Source organism: Macaca nemestrina, chromosome 3, assembly GCF_043159975.1.
Source record: "Macaca nemestrina isolate mMacNem1 chromosome 3, mMacNem.hap1, whole genome shotgun sequence".
Lineage (NCBI taxonomy): Eukaryota > Metazoa > Chordata > Mammalia > Primates > Cercopithecidae > Macaca > Macaca nemestrina.
Window position 1 is genome coordinate 170,640,204 of NC_092127.1, and position 18,510 is coordinate 170,658,713.

Genomic DNA, 18,510 nt, shown 5'->3' on the forward strand with positions numbered 1-18,510 from the left:
ATGGTGGTGCACGCCTGTAGTCCCAGCTATTCGGGAGGCTGAGTCAAGAGAATCGCTTGAGCCTTGGAGGCGGAGGTTGCAGTGAGCCAAGATCACACCACTTGGGCGACAGAGTGAGACCCTGACTCAAAAAAAAAAAAAAAAAAGTAAAGAAAATTTTCACATTACAGAAGTGGTATCTCACCCAAGTGGTATCTCACCCAGGGTGGGGGCATGCATGGAGGGCTTCCTAGAGATATGGGAGTTGAAGGTTTAGCATTAGTTGCCTAAGATGGAAGGGGACGTTCCAGGCAAAAGCAGCAGCTTGCTTTACTTCAGAAATTGCATGAAGTTCTGTGTGACTGATTATGTCCACAAAAGCCACGAGGCCAGAGGAGTAAGCAGGGCACAGAATATCAAGGACCGTTGCTAGTCTTGGTTAAGTTTATATTTTATCCCACAGGCAACAAAAGGCATAGAAAAATTTTATTCAGAGAAAATCCACTGTGCAACTTAGAGAGCTCACCAATGAAAGGATGAAGCGGGTGGTGAGGCTGGGTTCAGTTTGCTTTTTGAAGTGAATAATATGAGAAATGGAGAAGCAAAGCCCCAGGGCAGTAGATAAACAAGTGGGGCATTCACTGAGATATTCGGGGAATGAAATGGACAAGATTTGGTGAGTTGACAACAAATGCACCCTTTCGCTCCTCTCTCCTTCCCAAGGTCTCATGCCCAGGCCTATTTACAGGTTCATTTTCTTACCTTTAAGTCAAAGGCAGCCTCTAGCAGAGCAGTTCACGGTTGCACCCAGGCTCCGTTTTACACCCCACACTCCCAACACCCCTTTTCATTTCTTCTCATTGTACTTTTTGCTACAGATAAACATCTTAAATGATAACAGAAAGCTTTTTTGTGGAGAATAATCAAGCAACAAAGCCACATTTCTCATTCTGGAAACGTTTTCCAGTACCTTAGAGCTGGTGACTTTCAATTTCCCTAAAATCTGATGCCACCACACCCTAGAAGCCAGAGGTCTGTAGAAATATTTCAGCAGTTGACATTTTCACACATGGGAAAATTAGCCTATGTAGATATTTTAGAGCATAAAGAGGTGCTTAAGGAGTACACAGATGTTCTTAAGAATGAGAATTGCAACACTGGATGGCTGCTAGCAATAAAACCCTATCAAACTGAGTAAACCTGAAGCACGAGATGAAGTATTTTGACCCACATAAGATTTCTGAGTCCCACTTTCACAGGGAACTAGAACCTGGCAGGGCAAAACAGCACCATGTGGGAAGCGGACGCTTGGCTGTTGCTTCAGGGACTGGCGATTGAGAATGGCTGAGCCACTGTGACTTCCTGGGGCAGAGCAGCTCTCACCAGGAGGAGGTGAACTGCACTCCTTCCCTTCAGCTCACTGCTCTCCGTCACTTTTGGAGGTTAATGAAGACACTGCAACATATCCAGTAAAAACTGAATCACCTGGATGCTGGAGACTCTGGCCATCAAAATGCTGCAACTCATGAAAGACTGTGAGGCATCTGTCTCAATCCCATCACACTAACAGGAAATCAAGATGTGGACTGAGGCTTCTCCATGATCTCCTATCTAGGCCTACTGCCCTAGAGAAGACCCTTTGAGAGCCACTTCAGACTTTGCAGATACCCAGAAAAGCCCAATCACGGGACTGAGGTCAAATCCTGAAACTTGGCCCGAAGCTCACTTGACATCAGCTGAGTAAAGATAGCATCAGGGCTACCCTGACAAATCTGAAGGGCAGTGTCTTTCAACAAAGTCTACCCTGTTTGAGAGCTGGGAATGTGGGGAGGGAACTCTCTTTAATCAGTATTATCTGGGTTTACATGATTGCTCAAATGCGGTGTTTCTGGCAAACACTTTGCTCCAAAATAAGCACCCCCACAGCAGGTGTTTCCCTGGAGCTCAGTAACTGCAAGCTCATTTGCCAGAACCAGACCACTAGTGAGTAGAAACCCTAAAACCAACTTGCCCTTGGTCCTGTATGTCTCTGTCACAGCCAGTCTCTCCATGTCCTCGACAAAGCAGCACCATTAAATTATCCTTGATTTAATAGATACTTTTGAACTATACAATCCCTCTCCCCACTGGGTCCCACCTTCCCAATATTCACTTTTCATTTCTATCACCCCACTCATTACAAGGACTTCTGACTGATCTGTCTCCTCCATTAGATGCCAAGTTCCTTTAAAGAAGGCACCTGCCACCTTAGTCTTTATACCTTCAGAGTTGATCATGGTGCTTGGCATGTGGTAGGCTATTAAACATTTGTTGAATGAGTTAAGCAGATCCCATATTGTCTCTTGCCTGTAATTTTTTGGGGAAAACCCACCTTGACCATATCAACAAGGTGAAACTCTCCCATTCAAGACCCCAAATCAGGAGATCAATAAGACTAAAACTTAAATCTAGGTTTTCTTTCATTTACTTCTAAAATCGGTAAGAAAAATACATGTATCATTTTTTGAAATCACTGATTAGTTAGCAAATGAAGAATATAAGAATAGCTACATTTGAAAGACTAGCTAACTGTGCAAAAGATTTAGAAAAACAGTAGGACCCCAAGAACTTAATGGGCACAAAAACAATTCACTAAAATAAAAAATACACAAGGCTAAGAAAATATGAAAAAACTTTCCAATCTTATTGGACATTATTTGCCTATTAAATTAACAAAGTTTTAACCATATGGTAATTGAGAAAAGGTAGTGTGAAGTCAAAGGGCACTCATACACATTCAAACATTGAATGGAGGGTGGTTATCAACATGGTTATATGAAGAAACCTTAAAACCAGCTATGTCCAAGGCATGTGAGACTACGTGTGTGTGTATATATACATACCTATGTACATATATATTAAAATTTAAGCTAAAAATCTTATATTTTTCTGTAAACTTCTAAAATCATATGCCCTAGGAAACCAAAGTGTTGATTAGACTTTACGCAGTATGACTTAGAAATTAAGAACATGGCTCTATCACTAGCTATATGACCATCAGCAAGTTGACTTTTTGGGCTTAGTTTCATCAGTAAAATGGTAATAATAATAAAAGAACCTACTTGACAGAGTTGGTGTAAAGATTAAATGATAATATAAAAGTGTAGAACAGTGCCTGGCATACAGAGTGCTCAATAAATGTGAAATGCTCTTACTCCACATATCAGAAATTTAGAAACAGCCAAATGTTTAATGACAGAATACTTCAAAAGATTATGGTAAATCCATACAATAGCATATTAGTATACAGTCATTAAAATGTTGCTCATGAAGAGTTTTTTAATGATGTTGGGATAATGCTTATATTAAGTGAAAAGGCATGATATAAAATTGAATATATAGTATGATTTCAATTATGTAAAATATACATCAATATGTAGAAAAAGATCTAGCAGAAAGCATACTAAAATATTAAAAGTGATTATTTGGGGTAGCAGTATTTGACCTGCTTGCTATTTTCTTCTTTATACTTTTCTATCATCGACTTTTTTTCTTTTTTTTTTTACAGTAAGGAAAATATTACTTTTAAAATCAGGAAAACACCGTAATTTTAAAATGTTAAAGTAACAAATGGATAATTTTAAAAACTTATAGAAATGCCCAACTTTTCACATATAAATGATGTAACACAGAAATTACTGTAGCTTTCCAAAACTCAATTATTTCCTGTTGAATTTACAAATGTGTATACTCCATTAATGCAAAATAATGATCACAAGCAACATAAAGCAGTAAATATCTCTTGGTTGAATTTGTTTATAAATGAATGTCTGAAATTGAGCACAAACAATGCACGCGCTCCCTGACTAAAAACGACCCACAGTCCCTTCGGCCAGCCTCCTCCACTCTAAGCAGCAGTGCCGGCCCCCAGCTGGTTCTGCTCCAGAGCTCCCTTCTAAGCCAGGAGCAGCAGTGGGCCTTGCTGGCAGCTCCTCCCATCTTCACTCCGTGCTCTGGCAACTTTTCCCTTTTCTATTCATCCAACTGCAAGGTTCTCATTCCTTTTGCAATTTTCAAAGGGAAGAACGCCTCCTGTCTGGTTATAAGAAAAAGAAGGTTAAGGTTTTCCCTTCACTCTGAGTAAACACTCCAGAACCCTTTTCTGTTCTTTATGCACTTTTCCCCTCCTCAACAGCTTTCCACCCTGTGTTCCTCAACCCTACCTCTCAGGTTATCTTACCTTATCATTAGTGCAAAACACTATGTTCATTTCAATCCGTTTTTGCCCTTACAGAACTCAATCTATTAAGTATATAAATATCAGCCAACACAAACACCAGTCAAGTTTTTAACAATAGTAATAAAGAGAATAAACAATCACAATTTACAGGAGACATCAGGAAATTGTTCATATTCTTACTAAAGCATTTCTTTGAAGCAAATCTCAAAAGAAACCTCTTGTTTATCAATTAGGATTTTCACCTAAATAGCACTGGGTTAGACATACATTTTAGCCATAATGCTGAAAAAGTATTCTAACTAAAATGTATCAGTTGTTCATCCAAACATCCATCTGCATTGCAGTAATCAAATCATTTATGACTGCGTATTTTTCAAGTGGTATAAGCGCAACTCTCTAGATGTTAACATACTTTGTTGCTATATGGAACTTAACTCTCTACTGTCTTTTTAACAATAAAAGCTACCCTTACACAACCCACCAGTTTAATGAACACCATACTTTATAAATTAATACAACACAATCTAAATGCACCATAAATTTATATTTGTTAATCTTGATATTAGAACATTTATACATTTCAAACTACATAAAAATAGGACAAACAATATAAAATAGAAATTTGTTGACAACTTACGTCCAAAACATCACTATTTCTTATATTGCAATTAAGCAACAAGACAGCTTACACAGCTCTCCAGAAAACATAGTGTTTTTTGTGGAGTGTTATCAACAAAAATCAGGACAATCCCACACAATAATGTCTCCAATTTATTATCTTTTCCACAGTACACATTTTTCACAAACCATAAATCCTTTGCGGTTATTCAAAGTGTGTAAACAATTGCCTGAATCCCCATATCCCCCCACCTCGGCTTAAGGTTATGAATGTTTTAAGTCCTTCAATCAAGTTTCAACTCTTCCACTTGCATAAGGAATCAAGAGCCTTCTCTCTTTAAATTATGTATATTTTATCATACAGCCTGCAATGCAGTAAATCACAGTGAAAGCCCTGGGGAAAACAAAACATGATCTTTACAGCAGGACTTGAAACTTCACAATAGTAAAAGCAGTTAAAGAAGCTTCCCATAGTAAAAGCGTGGGTTTTCATTTCCAGAAATCAAGTCAATTAGAAACCCTAGGTTCTACTTAAAAACCCATTTTGATCTAAAAGTGAAAACAGTCCCCTATCCATAGTCATTTTATAAACTCTACACAGTTTCACTCGCAGAGATTTTTTTTTTTTTCCAGTCTGGAAAACAGTAGTGCAATTAGTTTTACTTCTTATAAGTTATTTAGTCCAGGATGTAAATAGCTCTGTGGAAAGATAAGAAGATGCTCTGGTAAACAAGAAATTTTTGCAAGCCCATGCTGGCTTACGAGTCCATTAAAGCTTGTAAGTCCATAGTGGCTTTCAACAAAATGTTGTATATACATCACTAATAACAAAGCAGAAATAAATAGGCAGAAATGACTGTAAACTGTCTCATTTCAATGATTTTTCGGTAATAACTGGCTTGATGAATTGATTATATATAGTCACTTAAATAAGCAGACAGTAGACAGTCGCCCTCCTGGATGTTCCACTCTGGCATCTGGCCTGGAAAGCCCCGATGGAGTTACATTCCTAAAATTAAAAGAAACCCAAAAAAAAGTGGGGAGTGGAGGGCGGGGAATAATAGTTTACAGATGCCATTTGAATGGGATTCCATCAAGTCAGCCAGTTCACTTAGATTTCTTCTTAAAAAGGCTTTTGATTTTTGATGACTTTTTGCTTTTCTCTCCATTATGACAAAGGTCATGTGGGATGCTGCTTATTCTGGCAACACTTGGGGCTTCCTGAACTGGTTTACTGTCATTGCCAGCTGAGGAACACGATGTGTGGCGAGGTTTAGGCACCGGGATGCCACTGGAAAGCTGGTTCATGCTACAGGATTTCTCCAAAATTCCATTGTACACTTTGCTTGCAGGACTGAAGATCATACTCTTAGTTTCTGTCAGACCTACACAGTCGGGAGAACCCCAAGACACATCCGCAGTTACAGGCGAATCCCCTCGGGAGGAGTCCTCTAGGGACACCTCATCTCTTGATATCTTTCGAGGAGATAATGTTTGGTATATCTCGAGGCTTAAAGGAGGAGACTGTTTCCTTCCAATGGAAGAATTTAAGGAGTCACATTCTGAAGCTGTGTCTGGCACTTCCCTGAATGAAACACAAACAAAGGTACAAATTTTAAGTCAGTATGTTCTTAAGAGTACTAGCAGACATTCTAACTAAAACAACTTTCATTGCTTATTGAAATTTAAAAGAGGGAAATGATACGATTCTATATACATTTTAGCAAAATGAGAACATTACTTCTTTAAATAATATGGCTTCTCAAAACTCAATGTTGGATTTTTAACATAAACCATAATAATGAAATGTTACAAACTACAGACAATATAAGTTATACCTTCTTTTTGTCAAATAAATTAAAATGTTAAATTTTACAGGTGATTCAGCTATCATCTCAGCTACTTTTATGTTTTATTTCAATACTATGTTTCTTTCTAAATCGGAGTTGACACTATTTTAAAAGATGAATTTTAGTCACTGCCTCTCCCTTTTCATTAACTTGATGAGCTATAGCTTTGTTAGGAAGGAAGGAATATACATGAAAGGAATTATACTAAAATATAAGTTCTACCAAATTTAAAAGGGGGCAGGGAATCGAGGTGCATCAGAGTATGGCAGTGGAGGAGGGGGCAAACATATGATGCTATTTAGAAAAAAAAAACAGACATTCACTGAATTCTCACAGCATTCTTACTCTTCAATGTTTTCCTCCTTTTCTCCACAGTGGAAATATAAATTTTGTAACCCCACAACCAACATATAGTAAATGCCATCACCCATTCCTTCAAATCTCTCTCAAATCCACCATTCCTTATTACGCCCCCTGCTCCCATTCTTCCTCTGAAACAGCCAGGAACTCACCTAAATGATTGCAACGGCTTCCTAACTGGTCTCCCTGCTTTCATTCTCGCTCTTCCCTCCCAGTTATTTCTCCACACAGCCATTGAAGTGATTTTTTTAAAACTCGAGCAAAATATATCATTCACTTACTTGAAACTTCCCAGTGTTTTCTCTCATACTCAGAGTAAGATCCAAAGCCCTAGTCAAAGCGGCCAGGCTTGTACATGTGGTCCCTGGCTATCTCCAACTGTACACTCCCTCGTGTTCCTGTAACATGCCAACCTCAAGACTCCTCAGGGCCCTGCACTTGCTGTTCCCTCTGCTTGGCGTTATCTACTCTCCATCTCCACATGGCTTACTTGTCCAGGGTATGCAGGTTACTCCTGCCTCCCCTAACCACCTTATCTGGAACAGCATTCTCTTTTGTTTTACCTGTCTTTGTTTGCAACCCCAAAACTTACCAAAACCTAAAATGATATTTTATATTAACTTGTCTATAGGCAGTATCCCCAGATAAAAGGAAATAAATAAGGACAAGGAGCCTTATTAACTTCTCTGCACTAGAAGAATGGCAAGCTCACGGTGGGTACTTCATAAATATGTGTTGGACAAATGAATGGAAGGGTGGGTGAATGAATCAATGAACAGAATGAGATATTAAAGAACAGGGATCACATCTCACTCACTTTTTTTTTTTTCTTTTTTGAGAGCTTTACTACTTAGTCTCATTCACTTTTGCATGTACGGAGCCCAAGGTGAATACTGTTCACTCCATGAAAGGAAATGATTAAGAAATGAAAGGGAGAGTCAAGGTAAAAAGTGGCAAAAGAAATACGGTGTGAGAAGGGAACAGAGCTGAAGACAGAACAGAAAGGCAAGAGAACACATGATTATAACCCAGCAGCTGGAACCAGGCTAGGGCCTTGTCTCACTTGTCTTGGCAGCTCATGCTATTGGCAAAGGCACCTCTGATAGCAAGGACTAAATTCGTATTTAGGAAATGAATAAACTGAATGATCTCTTACCTTAGATGGCCTATGAGTACTATCATTTTCATGTTATTGATGTACACATTTACTGGAGGTCTGGCACTCACTTTTGATGAATATTCTATGTTAATACCACATTTTAGATACAGACTAAGATTGCTTAGTCATTTCTATGTACTTCACTCACACATGTCTATGAAGATTGTCTTTACTACACTATAAGCTCTCAAAAGGTACAAAACCCCCTAAAGACCTAACTAATGGTTTCATATAATACACCTGCGTGTGCTGCATCATTCTCAAATGCTTTTACAATTCGATAATGGGTAGTGCTAACAGAAAGTAAGCAGCAGTTCAGGTATGAGGAAATGATCAGACTCAGAAATCAATCATTGGTAGAGGCATTTCTGCAAAGCTTTTTTTGGAATGGCTGTCAATTAATTGAGCAGAATATATCATGTTCCCTGGAGCTGTTCAGCTTCCAAAGAGCAGAAGCTGATTTAGTTACAATTTTACGAATTTATTTTCTTTTCTGTTATGTGGCTTGGCTGCTTTGTGTGTGAAATTCTAAGCTAGGCTAAAAATATTTTAAAAACTAGCCTCTAAACTCTGAACAATGTGTGAAAAGAATACTGATTTAAGTCAGGAGACTTGGGTTCCTAAGCTGGTCCTACCATTAATCAGTTGTAAAAGCCTCAGCAAATCACTTGGTTTCTTGAGGTCTCAATTTTCCTATCTGTTAAAGTAGGAAAATTTGATTAATCACTAATGTTACCTTCTAGTTCTAACATTTGAATTCTGTAATGACAAGAATCCAAAGTGTTGCTGCTTCTGCATAACTAATCTGACTTGGATAATAAGATTTAATACAACTTCAAATTTTATTTTCTTGCAGAGTACATATTCTTTGAAATGTTGAACTTAACTATGTGTACCACTTATGCCATTTTTTCTATTTCTTTTTTCCCCAGAGTGACATGGAGTTGAATTCACACTATACTTGTATAAGAAAACTTGAAGTGAGGTTTAAATGAGCATATATGTGCATAAGGCATAGAACATTAAAAAATCAGTAAATATTTAACATTATTATTTTGTAAGAATTCTGGTGGTTCAATAGAGGAGAGACTAAAAATGAAAAGGAAGAAAAGTTTTCCAAATTCAAATTCTTCTCTTATTTATGAGAGCTAGCTATGAAATTTTGACATTGCTGTTGAAATGAGAACTGAACGCTTCATCAATGCAGAAAGTTTGATGAGACAGTGCAGCTCTCGAGTTTTCCTTCTGATTTCCAGAAACCACACAAGATCAGTTCTGTCAGTAAGTCATCTTGCTGGTGACTACGTTCATACTAGTAGCAAAGACAGACGAAAAGCTAGTCATAAAGTGTTAACCAAGTAAAGCTGCATCAGATTCTCCAACTGCAATGAGGGTACAAAACCTGCATTATCTCCTTAGGAATATGCTGCACTGATCACTTGCAAATCATAACATTTCTTTTACTACTAGATAGTTAGGAATGAAAAATTATTATTTGATGATAATGTCGCCTAGAGTCACACGATAAAGAGTGTAGACCACTCCCTTTCACTTGTCAAAGAAGAGGGTAAAGCCTTTGGGGCCACATAGCTACTAAGTGTCAATACCTGAAACTAACACTCAATACACCATACTGCTTTTAAAGAGGAATGCAGTTCAAGAACAGAGATCCTCAAATTAACAGTTTCATGGAGCATTGATGTCATTAAGTTGGACTGAAATACACTGCTGCTACGCCCATTTTGTTATTAATTTACTTTTCTCCTTTAAGTTCCTGACATTTTCTTAAACCTTTGGCATATGATACTGCTTATGTGTTAGCAAGCACCAGCACATAACAGAATACATCATTAAGTGACAATAAATATTTTTAAGTCAGTCATATTTGATATTTCTTTGTGTTCAAGTATATTTAAGCTCATGCTTTTCTATTTTACACATAAAATTGTTCTCATGACAAATTTATGCTCTGAGATCTGAGTCAACTGTGTCCAGTGACCTCTAAGCAGTTACATCTCAAAATATCTACCTACATGTCTGTGGCAGGCAGAATTCTAAGGCGGCTCCCAAATTCCCAGCCTCTGGTGTACACCCACCTTCTTCAAGTTTTCCAATCAAACATAAATATAGATGCGGCTGTAAAGGGATTCTGAAGACAAAATTAAGGCTCCAAACTAGTTGATCTTAATATAGGGAGATTATTATCCAGGTGAGCCTTTGAAATTTTAGTCTAGAGATCAGAGAGACAGAAGTTGGAGACTCAAAGCAAAGGAGGAATCTACAGCAGGGAAATTCTCTGTTGCTGGCTTTGAAGATGGAGATCCTGTGGCAAGGAACAGTGGACAGCCTCCAGGAACTGAGAGCAGCCGCCATGCGGCTGACAGAAAGCACAGACACGGGGACCTCCGTCCTGGAGCCACAGGAAATGAAGTTCACCACAATCACATGAGCTTTGAGAACTGCAAGCTCCAGATGAGAATGCACCCTGGCCAACACCGTGATTTTACCCTTCTAAGGCCCTGAGCAAAACCCCCAGTCACACCAGGCTTGGAATTCTGAGGTACAGAACTAAGAGCTAAAACATGGGTGATGTCTGAGGCTGCAAAGTCTATGGTCCCTTGATATGCAGCAACAGAAAACGGAAACAATGCACCACTCCTCCTGACCCCTCCTCACACCTTACCCCCAACCCAGCCCCAACATGCCCTGTAGATTATTCACTGCCAATACCATTGCTTTTCAGCAGAGAAGTAAATGGCCTCTTCCTCCTCTTCATTTCGATAAAGCGCAGGGCAACTTGACACTGAGAGGATATCTGGATCAGGGGAAGGCAAGGAGTGCGGCGTGAGCTGGGGGTGGTGAGGGTGCCGGGGGTGTGACGGGTGGGGGGCGTGTGGAGCAAGCTGAGCTCGCTGAGGCTGAGGCGAGGACGGCACGATGCTGCGGCGCGAGCGGCACAGGCTGCTGCTTCTGGCTAGTGATCCTGGAGGTTTAGCCATGGTCCCTGAAAAACACCAAGAAAGAAAGATGCTCATGAAGTCCAGGGTCCCCTTTACAGTCACCACAAATACATACACACAAGAGAACTGATGTCACTAATATGTCACTATTTCATCTCCCTTTATTGAAAGTTACTGTACAGTTATTACCATTCTCTACCACCTACACTCAGAAAGTTAAGAATAGAAACAAACAAAAAAAACAGGTCTAAAAAACAAACAGAAGTGAACATAAACATGAGGCTTTAAGAGAAAATCTAAATGTACTAACCAAAAAGGCTTAACAATTTACCTAAGACAACAAATTTTTAAATTTAAAAACCTGTATTGTATCACAAATTTTTATGACTGTTAACACAAAGACAGGACAACAGAATAAAGTAAAGTGGACTTTTACCAATGGATATCTCTTGAAATATCACAAGTTCTTTGAACCTCAATCAGTTTTAAGTCAAGGAAATCACTTAACTACTGTATGCACAGTCTCACAGCTGGTGAGGCAGAGCTCAGACCAAAACTTGTTTCTTGAATACCCACTACTGTGGAACTAAACAGAAATCTTAGATCCAACTGTTTCCGCTACCAGTCTCAGTCGAGACTCATGCAGGTGGGTAAACAAACTTCCCCTACATCTTCAATGTCCTCACTAAATGGGCATTCCATTTCTTACTCTTAACTGAACGAACATAGTTCACCTAATAACAACCTTCTCAAGCTGAAGCTGTTCGCTCCTGCATGGTTCAGATGCTATAGCATCAGGACAAAAGGTGGGTGGCTTTGCTCCCTAGTACTGTCTGCATACCCTTACTTCTGCATCCTTTTATACAAATGCATTCGTGCTGAAGCGAACACTATTAAGGGACATGACTGCATCTTCCACCTCCATTTCACTAGTCACTTCCTGGACGGTCTCTGTCTTACCGGTCCTTACAACCCATCATCAACGTGGGCAACTTCACTTGTAAGACCTAGCCAACACCCTGACCAATCAAGGTTTCACCTCTTCTCCCCTGACCTTCACTTCTGCACCACCACACACTCTCATGCCTTGTCCCACCATCATTCAGAACTGTGCTATCTTTGAATATAAGTCAGACTGGGCATGGTGGTTCACACCTGTAATCTCAACACCTGGGAAGGCCAAGCAGGGAGAATCACTTGAAGCCAGGAGTTTGAAACCAGCCTGGGCAACATAGCGAGATCCTGTCTCTACCAAAACAAACAAACAAACAAACAAACAACAAAAAGACATTAGACATTTAGATTCTGACCACGGTCCACCTTTCCATTTCATAGTGTGTTCCCTCCACTTATGTATCCTACTGTCAACCCATGCTCAAGGACCTTACTCTACTGGTTATTCTTTCTCTTGCCTTGTCATTGTCTGCCTTTCCCCCTCCCACAGCATTTAAAAGCAAATTCTGAAAAGACAAACGTAAAGAATGAGCAAATGACAATAACAGCAACAAAAAACCCCTCTACCCCAGACTGATTTTCAGGTGACATATCTCTGTTCCTGTTTATGAAGAATTGTCTATGTTACTGTCTCTACTATTTCATCTTCACTCATTCACCAAAGAAACTGTACAGTGCTTACTTACACATTCACAATTTCACTGAAACCATTCTCAACCAGATCATGATCTACCTCAAGGTTGCTAAATTCAATTAGTACTTCAATCCTTCCTTGACATCTGATCAGCATCTAACAGTGATTATTACTGTGCCCTTTGCTTGTCTTCTCCGAGCATATTCTCATCTCCTCTTTCACCCATCCCTTGACTGCTGGTCTTCTTCAAAGTTCTACTCTAAGCCTTGTTCTATTCTCGTTCCACTTAATCTTCTGGAGTAAGTTCATCTACTCTCGTGACTTCAATGATCATTTGTGGTCTACAAAAGCCCAGATCTGTAACTCCAGGTTTAATCTTTCTCCTGAACCCTTATATCCAACCGCCCAATGGACACATGAATGTGCCACACATGCCCAAACTGAATTCAACATTTTCCTTCCCAAACTCACTCCTCCTTCTGTGTTCCTTAGCTCAGTAAATAACATCACCACCTACTCAGTCATCAGAATTGTCAACACAGATATTCTTGACTCTTCTTCCTCCACCATAATCCACCTCTAGTTAACCACAGGGTTTTTACCTCTCTCATATCTTTCAAATCTGTCTGCTCTCCTACACCCTCACTGCTGATGGATTATATTGGACTACTGTACCCATATTGTATTATAAAATCCTGATTTCCCCCCTCCAATTTATTCTCCAAACTGCACCTGCAAGTTCACTCTAAAATGGAAAAGGAAAATGAAAGTGTATTGCTTAAAACTCTTAAAGTGAAACCCCTTACCACGGACCAGACTGCCCTCCTTACCCAGCCTCTGTTTTAGAGCTCGTGTCCCTCTGTTCTGTTACAGGAATATTAGAAGCAGTATATCTCTCCCAGCTCCTCAGAGGTATCACATTCTCTCTCACCTCCACGCCTCCTTTCCCCAACTCTCCCTTGACCTACAATTTCAGGTCTTGCTTAAGTGGCATTTCCTCCAGGAAGGTTCCCAATCCCTCCAAGTTTGAGGTCAGTGTTTTCCCTTGTGTCTGCTCAGCAATACCAAAGTATATTTCCCTATTGCATAATTTATCTCAATGCACCGCTCCACTAGACTCTAAGTTCCATAAAAGCAATCACTGTGTATCATGTTCAACTTTGCATCACAACACCAGTCTATCATAGTGCTGGGTAAAAAGTAGATGCTCAGTAAGTATCTGCTCAGTAAATCAACGAATGATACAAACAGAAAAAGCCATGGAAATAACGTGATGAATTGAAACAAAGAAAAATAAAGTAAAAGTAAAATAAAGTATAATTAAAAGGCTTTTTCCAAACACAAATAAATATAATATGGAAATATTTGTAATTTAGCTGGCAAACAGAATTTTCTCTCACTTATTTAAAGGATTCATAGATTAGAGAACTATAGGGCTCCTGTAAATCTTTAGTCGGATGTTTTCTCTCTGCCAAAGAAGAAAATATATCTTGTAAATACTAAAAAAAAAGTGTCCAATGTCACATAGATAATTAAATTCTACAATTCTCGACATACACTGCAGTCATCTGAGTAATCACTCATTACTTGGAATATACAGTAAAACCAGCAAGATTCAGTCATAACTGTAAGTATGGTGGGAGAGGAATCAGGTCTGCGAGGAATCAGGATTCGCTGCTTGGAAAAATGAATACTATCCACAGAGAGAGAGAGAGATATATACACACACACACACACATATATATATATACACACACACATATATATATATTGCATAAGGAAGTTTTAAAAAGGAAATCGTTTATGTAAGAAAAATTCTAAGTAATGCAATAAAGAATATAAGAATCAGTAAATTTGTCACATCTGTAAGTTGTTTACAACTTGACAATCTTTTCCAAAAATATCTTCTTACATATTTTGCCATCTCTTTTGCCTTAAAAAATCTGTCCGTTAAGAGTTATGTACACTTAAGAGTTGAGGGTTGTCCTTCCTCCTTGTTGCTGCTTGAAGAAGTCTATGTAGGGCTGAAAACATTTGCAACATCACAAACTTTACGGAAGATTAAAAAGCAGTGCACTTTGGCCTTGTAACAAGTTATCTTTTACATAAAGCAAATATGAATCTCTTATAATACTTCCAGGCCACTAATCATTCCTAATGCAGATAAACATTCATTCATGTCTGTGATTTATCACAGTAGGTAAATGACACATTAAAGGTCACTGTATGGGAATCTATTTCTGGGATAACTTTTCATTCTAATATTGATAATTACCTATAGAAGCAGAGCAGTTTAATATGACCCTGTATTTATAAACTATATTTTGTGATGTTTCTTAGTTGAAGAGGACAAAATTTTGTTTTCAATAAGGCATTCCCCTACTAACAAGAACCAAAAATAAGCAATGTATATACTTCTGGTTCTAACAACATAGCAGTCAAAGGTAACCTGACAATTATCTCCCAATACCCAACAACACAGTTCAAATACCCTCAAACATTCTTATATAATGGATAAAATATAACAATTGCTTTAAACACATAGCTGAGTTTGTAAGGAGAACAGAAAACTCTCAGAGGCCAAAACAAAAACTAAAAGTAAATGCTAATATGATGCAACTGTTATGGGAGGTTATCAGTCTCATTAATCTATGGGTTTGGGGTTTAATTTGGGGACATAAGATTAGGCTTTGGGCCTATGTTAGGTATTGGAATAATGAGTCAGTGTTCTGGATAAAGGCCTGGACCTAGAAGGGGTACACTCCTCTGTGAAAGGGTAAAATTCTAACTAATGAGCAAGCAAATTTCTTTTATTTCAAGATCTCTAAATACAGGGATTTTAAAAGGGCTTCTGTGAAAAACTCAACACTCTGGGCCTATATCTCATATGAGATTGGAGTGCAAGTTCATACTACCAAAAGGGTCTATGAAACTGTATTCCAAAGAGTTAACATAAAAAACTGGTCCCAACTTGGTGATATCCAAGTTGAAACTACTGCAGGAAGCAAAGAAAGGCATTTGAGGGGCACTTTACTACTTACACAGTTTTCTCCAGGGTGGAATAATGGCAATCTCCTTAAAAATAGCTACGTAAGAAATTATAAAACAGGAGAGAGAAAGCAATCTGCTATGCAAACACAGGAAACTGCTGTAACAATTGACCAAGAATACCAAATATGAGGATGATCAAATGAAAACTAAAAACTAGGGATTCTTTTTACATCATGAAACTATATAACAATAAATAGAAAATATGAGAAAAGAAAGCATTAAAACATAGATTTGATGAAAAATCAAAGAGAACTAATAGAAATGAAAAACAATAATTAGAGTTAAACATTCAGAGGATGAGCTAAAACAAAACTAGAACTGAAGAAATAATCAGTAAGCTAGAAGGCAGATCTGAGGAGATGTCTCTAAATGCAGTGTAGATAGATAAAAAGACTATAAAAAGAAAAGTTAAGAAATGTGGACGACAAGATGCAATATATAACTAATAAACTAATACTAGTCCTAATATTTCTACATAACTAATATTCCAGAAGGCATGAATAGAAGAAAAAATAATATTCAAAGAGATAATGGCTAATGTTTTTTTTTCCAGAACTGATAAAAGACACATCCTTCAGATTCAAGAAACACATCAAATATTAGCAAAAACACCGGTTAAAATCCACACCCAATCATATTACAGGGAAACCACATGACAACAAAGACAATGAGAACATTTTTCAAGCAATCGGAGAAATGGCAGCTTATCTACTAAAAAGAACCTGAACCAAGCTGACTGACTACAAACTTCATAACAGCAACAATGACAACCTCAAAATAACTGAGAAATAATTATTGAAAACTAATTGTTAATCTGGAATTTTATATCCAGACACATTATTACTCTCAAGTGAGACTGAAAATAAAGATATTTTCAGGCAAAGACTAAGAGAATTTATCATTCCCAATTGCTCACTGAAGTAGCTTTTTTTTTTACTGAAGAACATATTTTTAAGAAAGAAAAAAAGAAATGAATAACAAGCAAAATGCAATGATAAACAGAGAAATAAACACATAAGTATATGTAAATTATGACTGAAAGAAACAACAAAAACAGTGACTGTTTTGAGAGACTTTCAAAACAAAACAAAATACTAGACAACGTTAACACATGATTTAAGATGGGAGAGCAGTGGCTAAAATTAAAGCCTCTGAAGATGCTGAATTGTCCAAGAGAATGAGAGAAGATAAGAAGAGGTGTGTAAAACAGAAACCACAAAACAAGATTGCAGAGATAAATTCAAACAGATCAGCAAGGAGAGTAAATAATATTTGCATTAAATTTGCCTTAGCCAGCAACATATTCTCAAATAGGATACAAAATAAAACCAGTTACTGCTATTTCTTGTAGAGATATATCTAGTGTCTAATAATGGAAAAATTTAGAAGAAAGTGAAAAAGATACGTTAGGCAAATATTAATCAAAAGAAAGCTATTATAGGTATTTCAATATCAGGTAGTATAAACTTAAAGGCAAAAAGTATTAGCCATAAAGCAGTGTCCACGTAACTATAAAAGGAACAGTTAATCTGTAAAGAAGATATTATACCTGAACTTGTATTCACCAAATAACTTAGTACAAACTATATAAAACAGAAATGGGCAGAATTGTAAGGAGAAACTGACCACCATGGGAGCAACCGATAGAAGAACAGACAAAACTGTGTAAGTATACAGAAGATTTTTATCATAACACCTGATTTAACAGACTGTATAGTACCCTGTAACTAACAATTAAAGAAAACTAATTTCCCGATATAGAAAGAACCATTAAAATATATGACCAATAAATACTAAGTCACAAAGCAAGTATCAGGAAATACAAAAAAAGTCATACTGACCTTTTCTCTAACCACACACAAGTAGAAATCAATAGGCAGAGATATTTTTAAAAACCAACAGACAACAAAAAAACAAAACATACATGCATATCTGGAAATTAAAACATATGCTTCTAGGTAATTCATATTTCAAGGAAGTGACAAATTAGTAATTAAAAACCTTTTAATATTTGATGATCATAATCAAATTAATATGTCAAAACTTGTGGAGGTGGCTAAGGTGGTTCTTAGAGAGAAAATTCATAGCCTTAAGATAATATGAGAGAAAACAAAGACTCAAGATTCCTGTGGGAGGTGTATAAATATTAAAACAAACAAGTAAAAAAGTAAACTCCAAGAAAGTAAATAAAAGAGCAGAAATAAACAGATAATATTAACAAAACAAACAGGCTTTTGAAAAAAGTGAAATAAAACAGACAACTGCCAGCCTGACAAAGGAGACGAAAGAAGATATAGATAATTATTAGGAACAAAAAAATTTTTAAATGTAACTGAGATTTTTAAAATCATATAAAATAGTATAAACAACTAAAAGCCAATAAATTTTAAAATTCAGATAAAACACAATATTCTAGAAACATGTAACTTCACAAATCTACACTTTTAATCATTAAATTAAATTAATACTACAGTTTAAAAATCTGTTCCTTGCCAAAACATATACATCAAGGTCAATTCATAGGCAATGTATTTAAAATCCTCAAAGAACAAATAATCCATACCTTATACTATTTCAAAGTATAGAATAAAAATCATACAATTTACTGACTGATTATTGTAGCCCAGGGGCTGGTTCCAAGTGTCTTACAGGTACTACTTAATTTAAATTTTAACATATCTCCACAAGGTAGGCTACATTTTACAGAAAAGGAAGCTGAAACTCAG

General features: G+C 37.4%; 1 protein-coding gene across 5 annotated transcripts in view; it reads right to left on the bottom strand.

The window, feature by feature from the left end:
• Positions 1 to 3,188: 3,188 nt before the first annotated feature.
• LOC105487812 (stromal interaction molecule 2) overlaps positions 3,189 to 18,510 on the bottom strand; it is a 167,174-nt gene continuing 151,852 nt past the window's right edge. For 4 of the 5 annotated variants that reach the window (XM_011751422.2, XM_011751421.2, XM_011751424.3 and 1 more), the window contains 2 exons: positions 10,916 to 11,189; positions 3,189 to 6,401 (listed from right to left, as the gene is read on the bottom strand). In XM_011751422.2, the coding sequence (XP_011749724.1) occupies positions 5,924 to 6,401; positions 10,916 to 11,189 (752 nt within the window). In that variant the 3' untranslated portion in view covers positions 3,189 to 5,923. The remainder of the gene's footprint in view (positions 6,402 to 10,915; positions 11,190 to 18,510) is intronic. The other variant, XR_011621409.1, reaches the window with a different exon arrangement.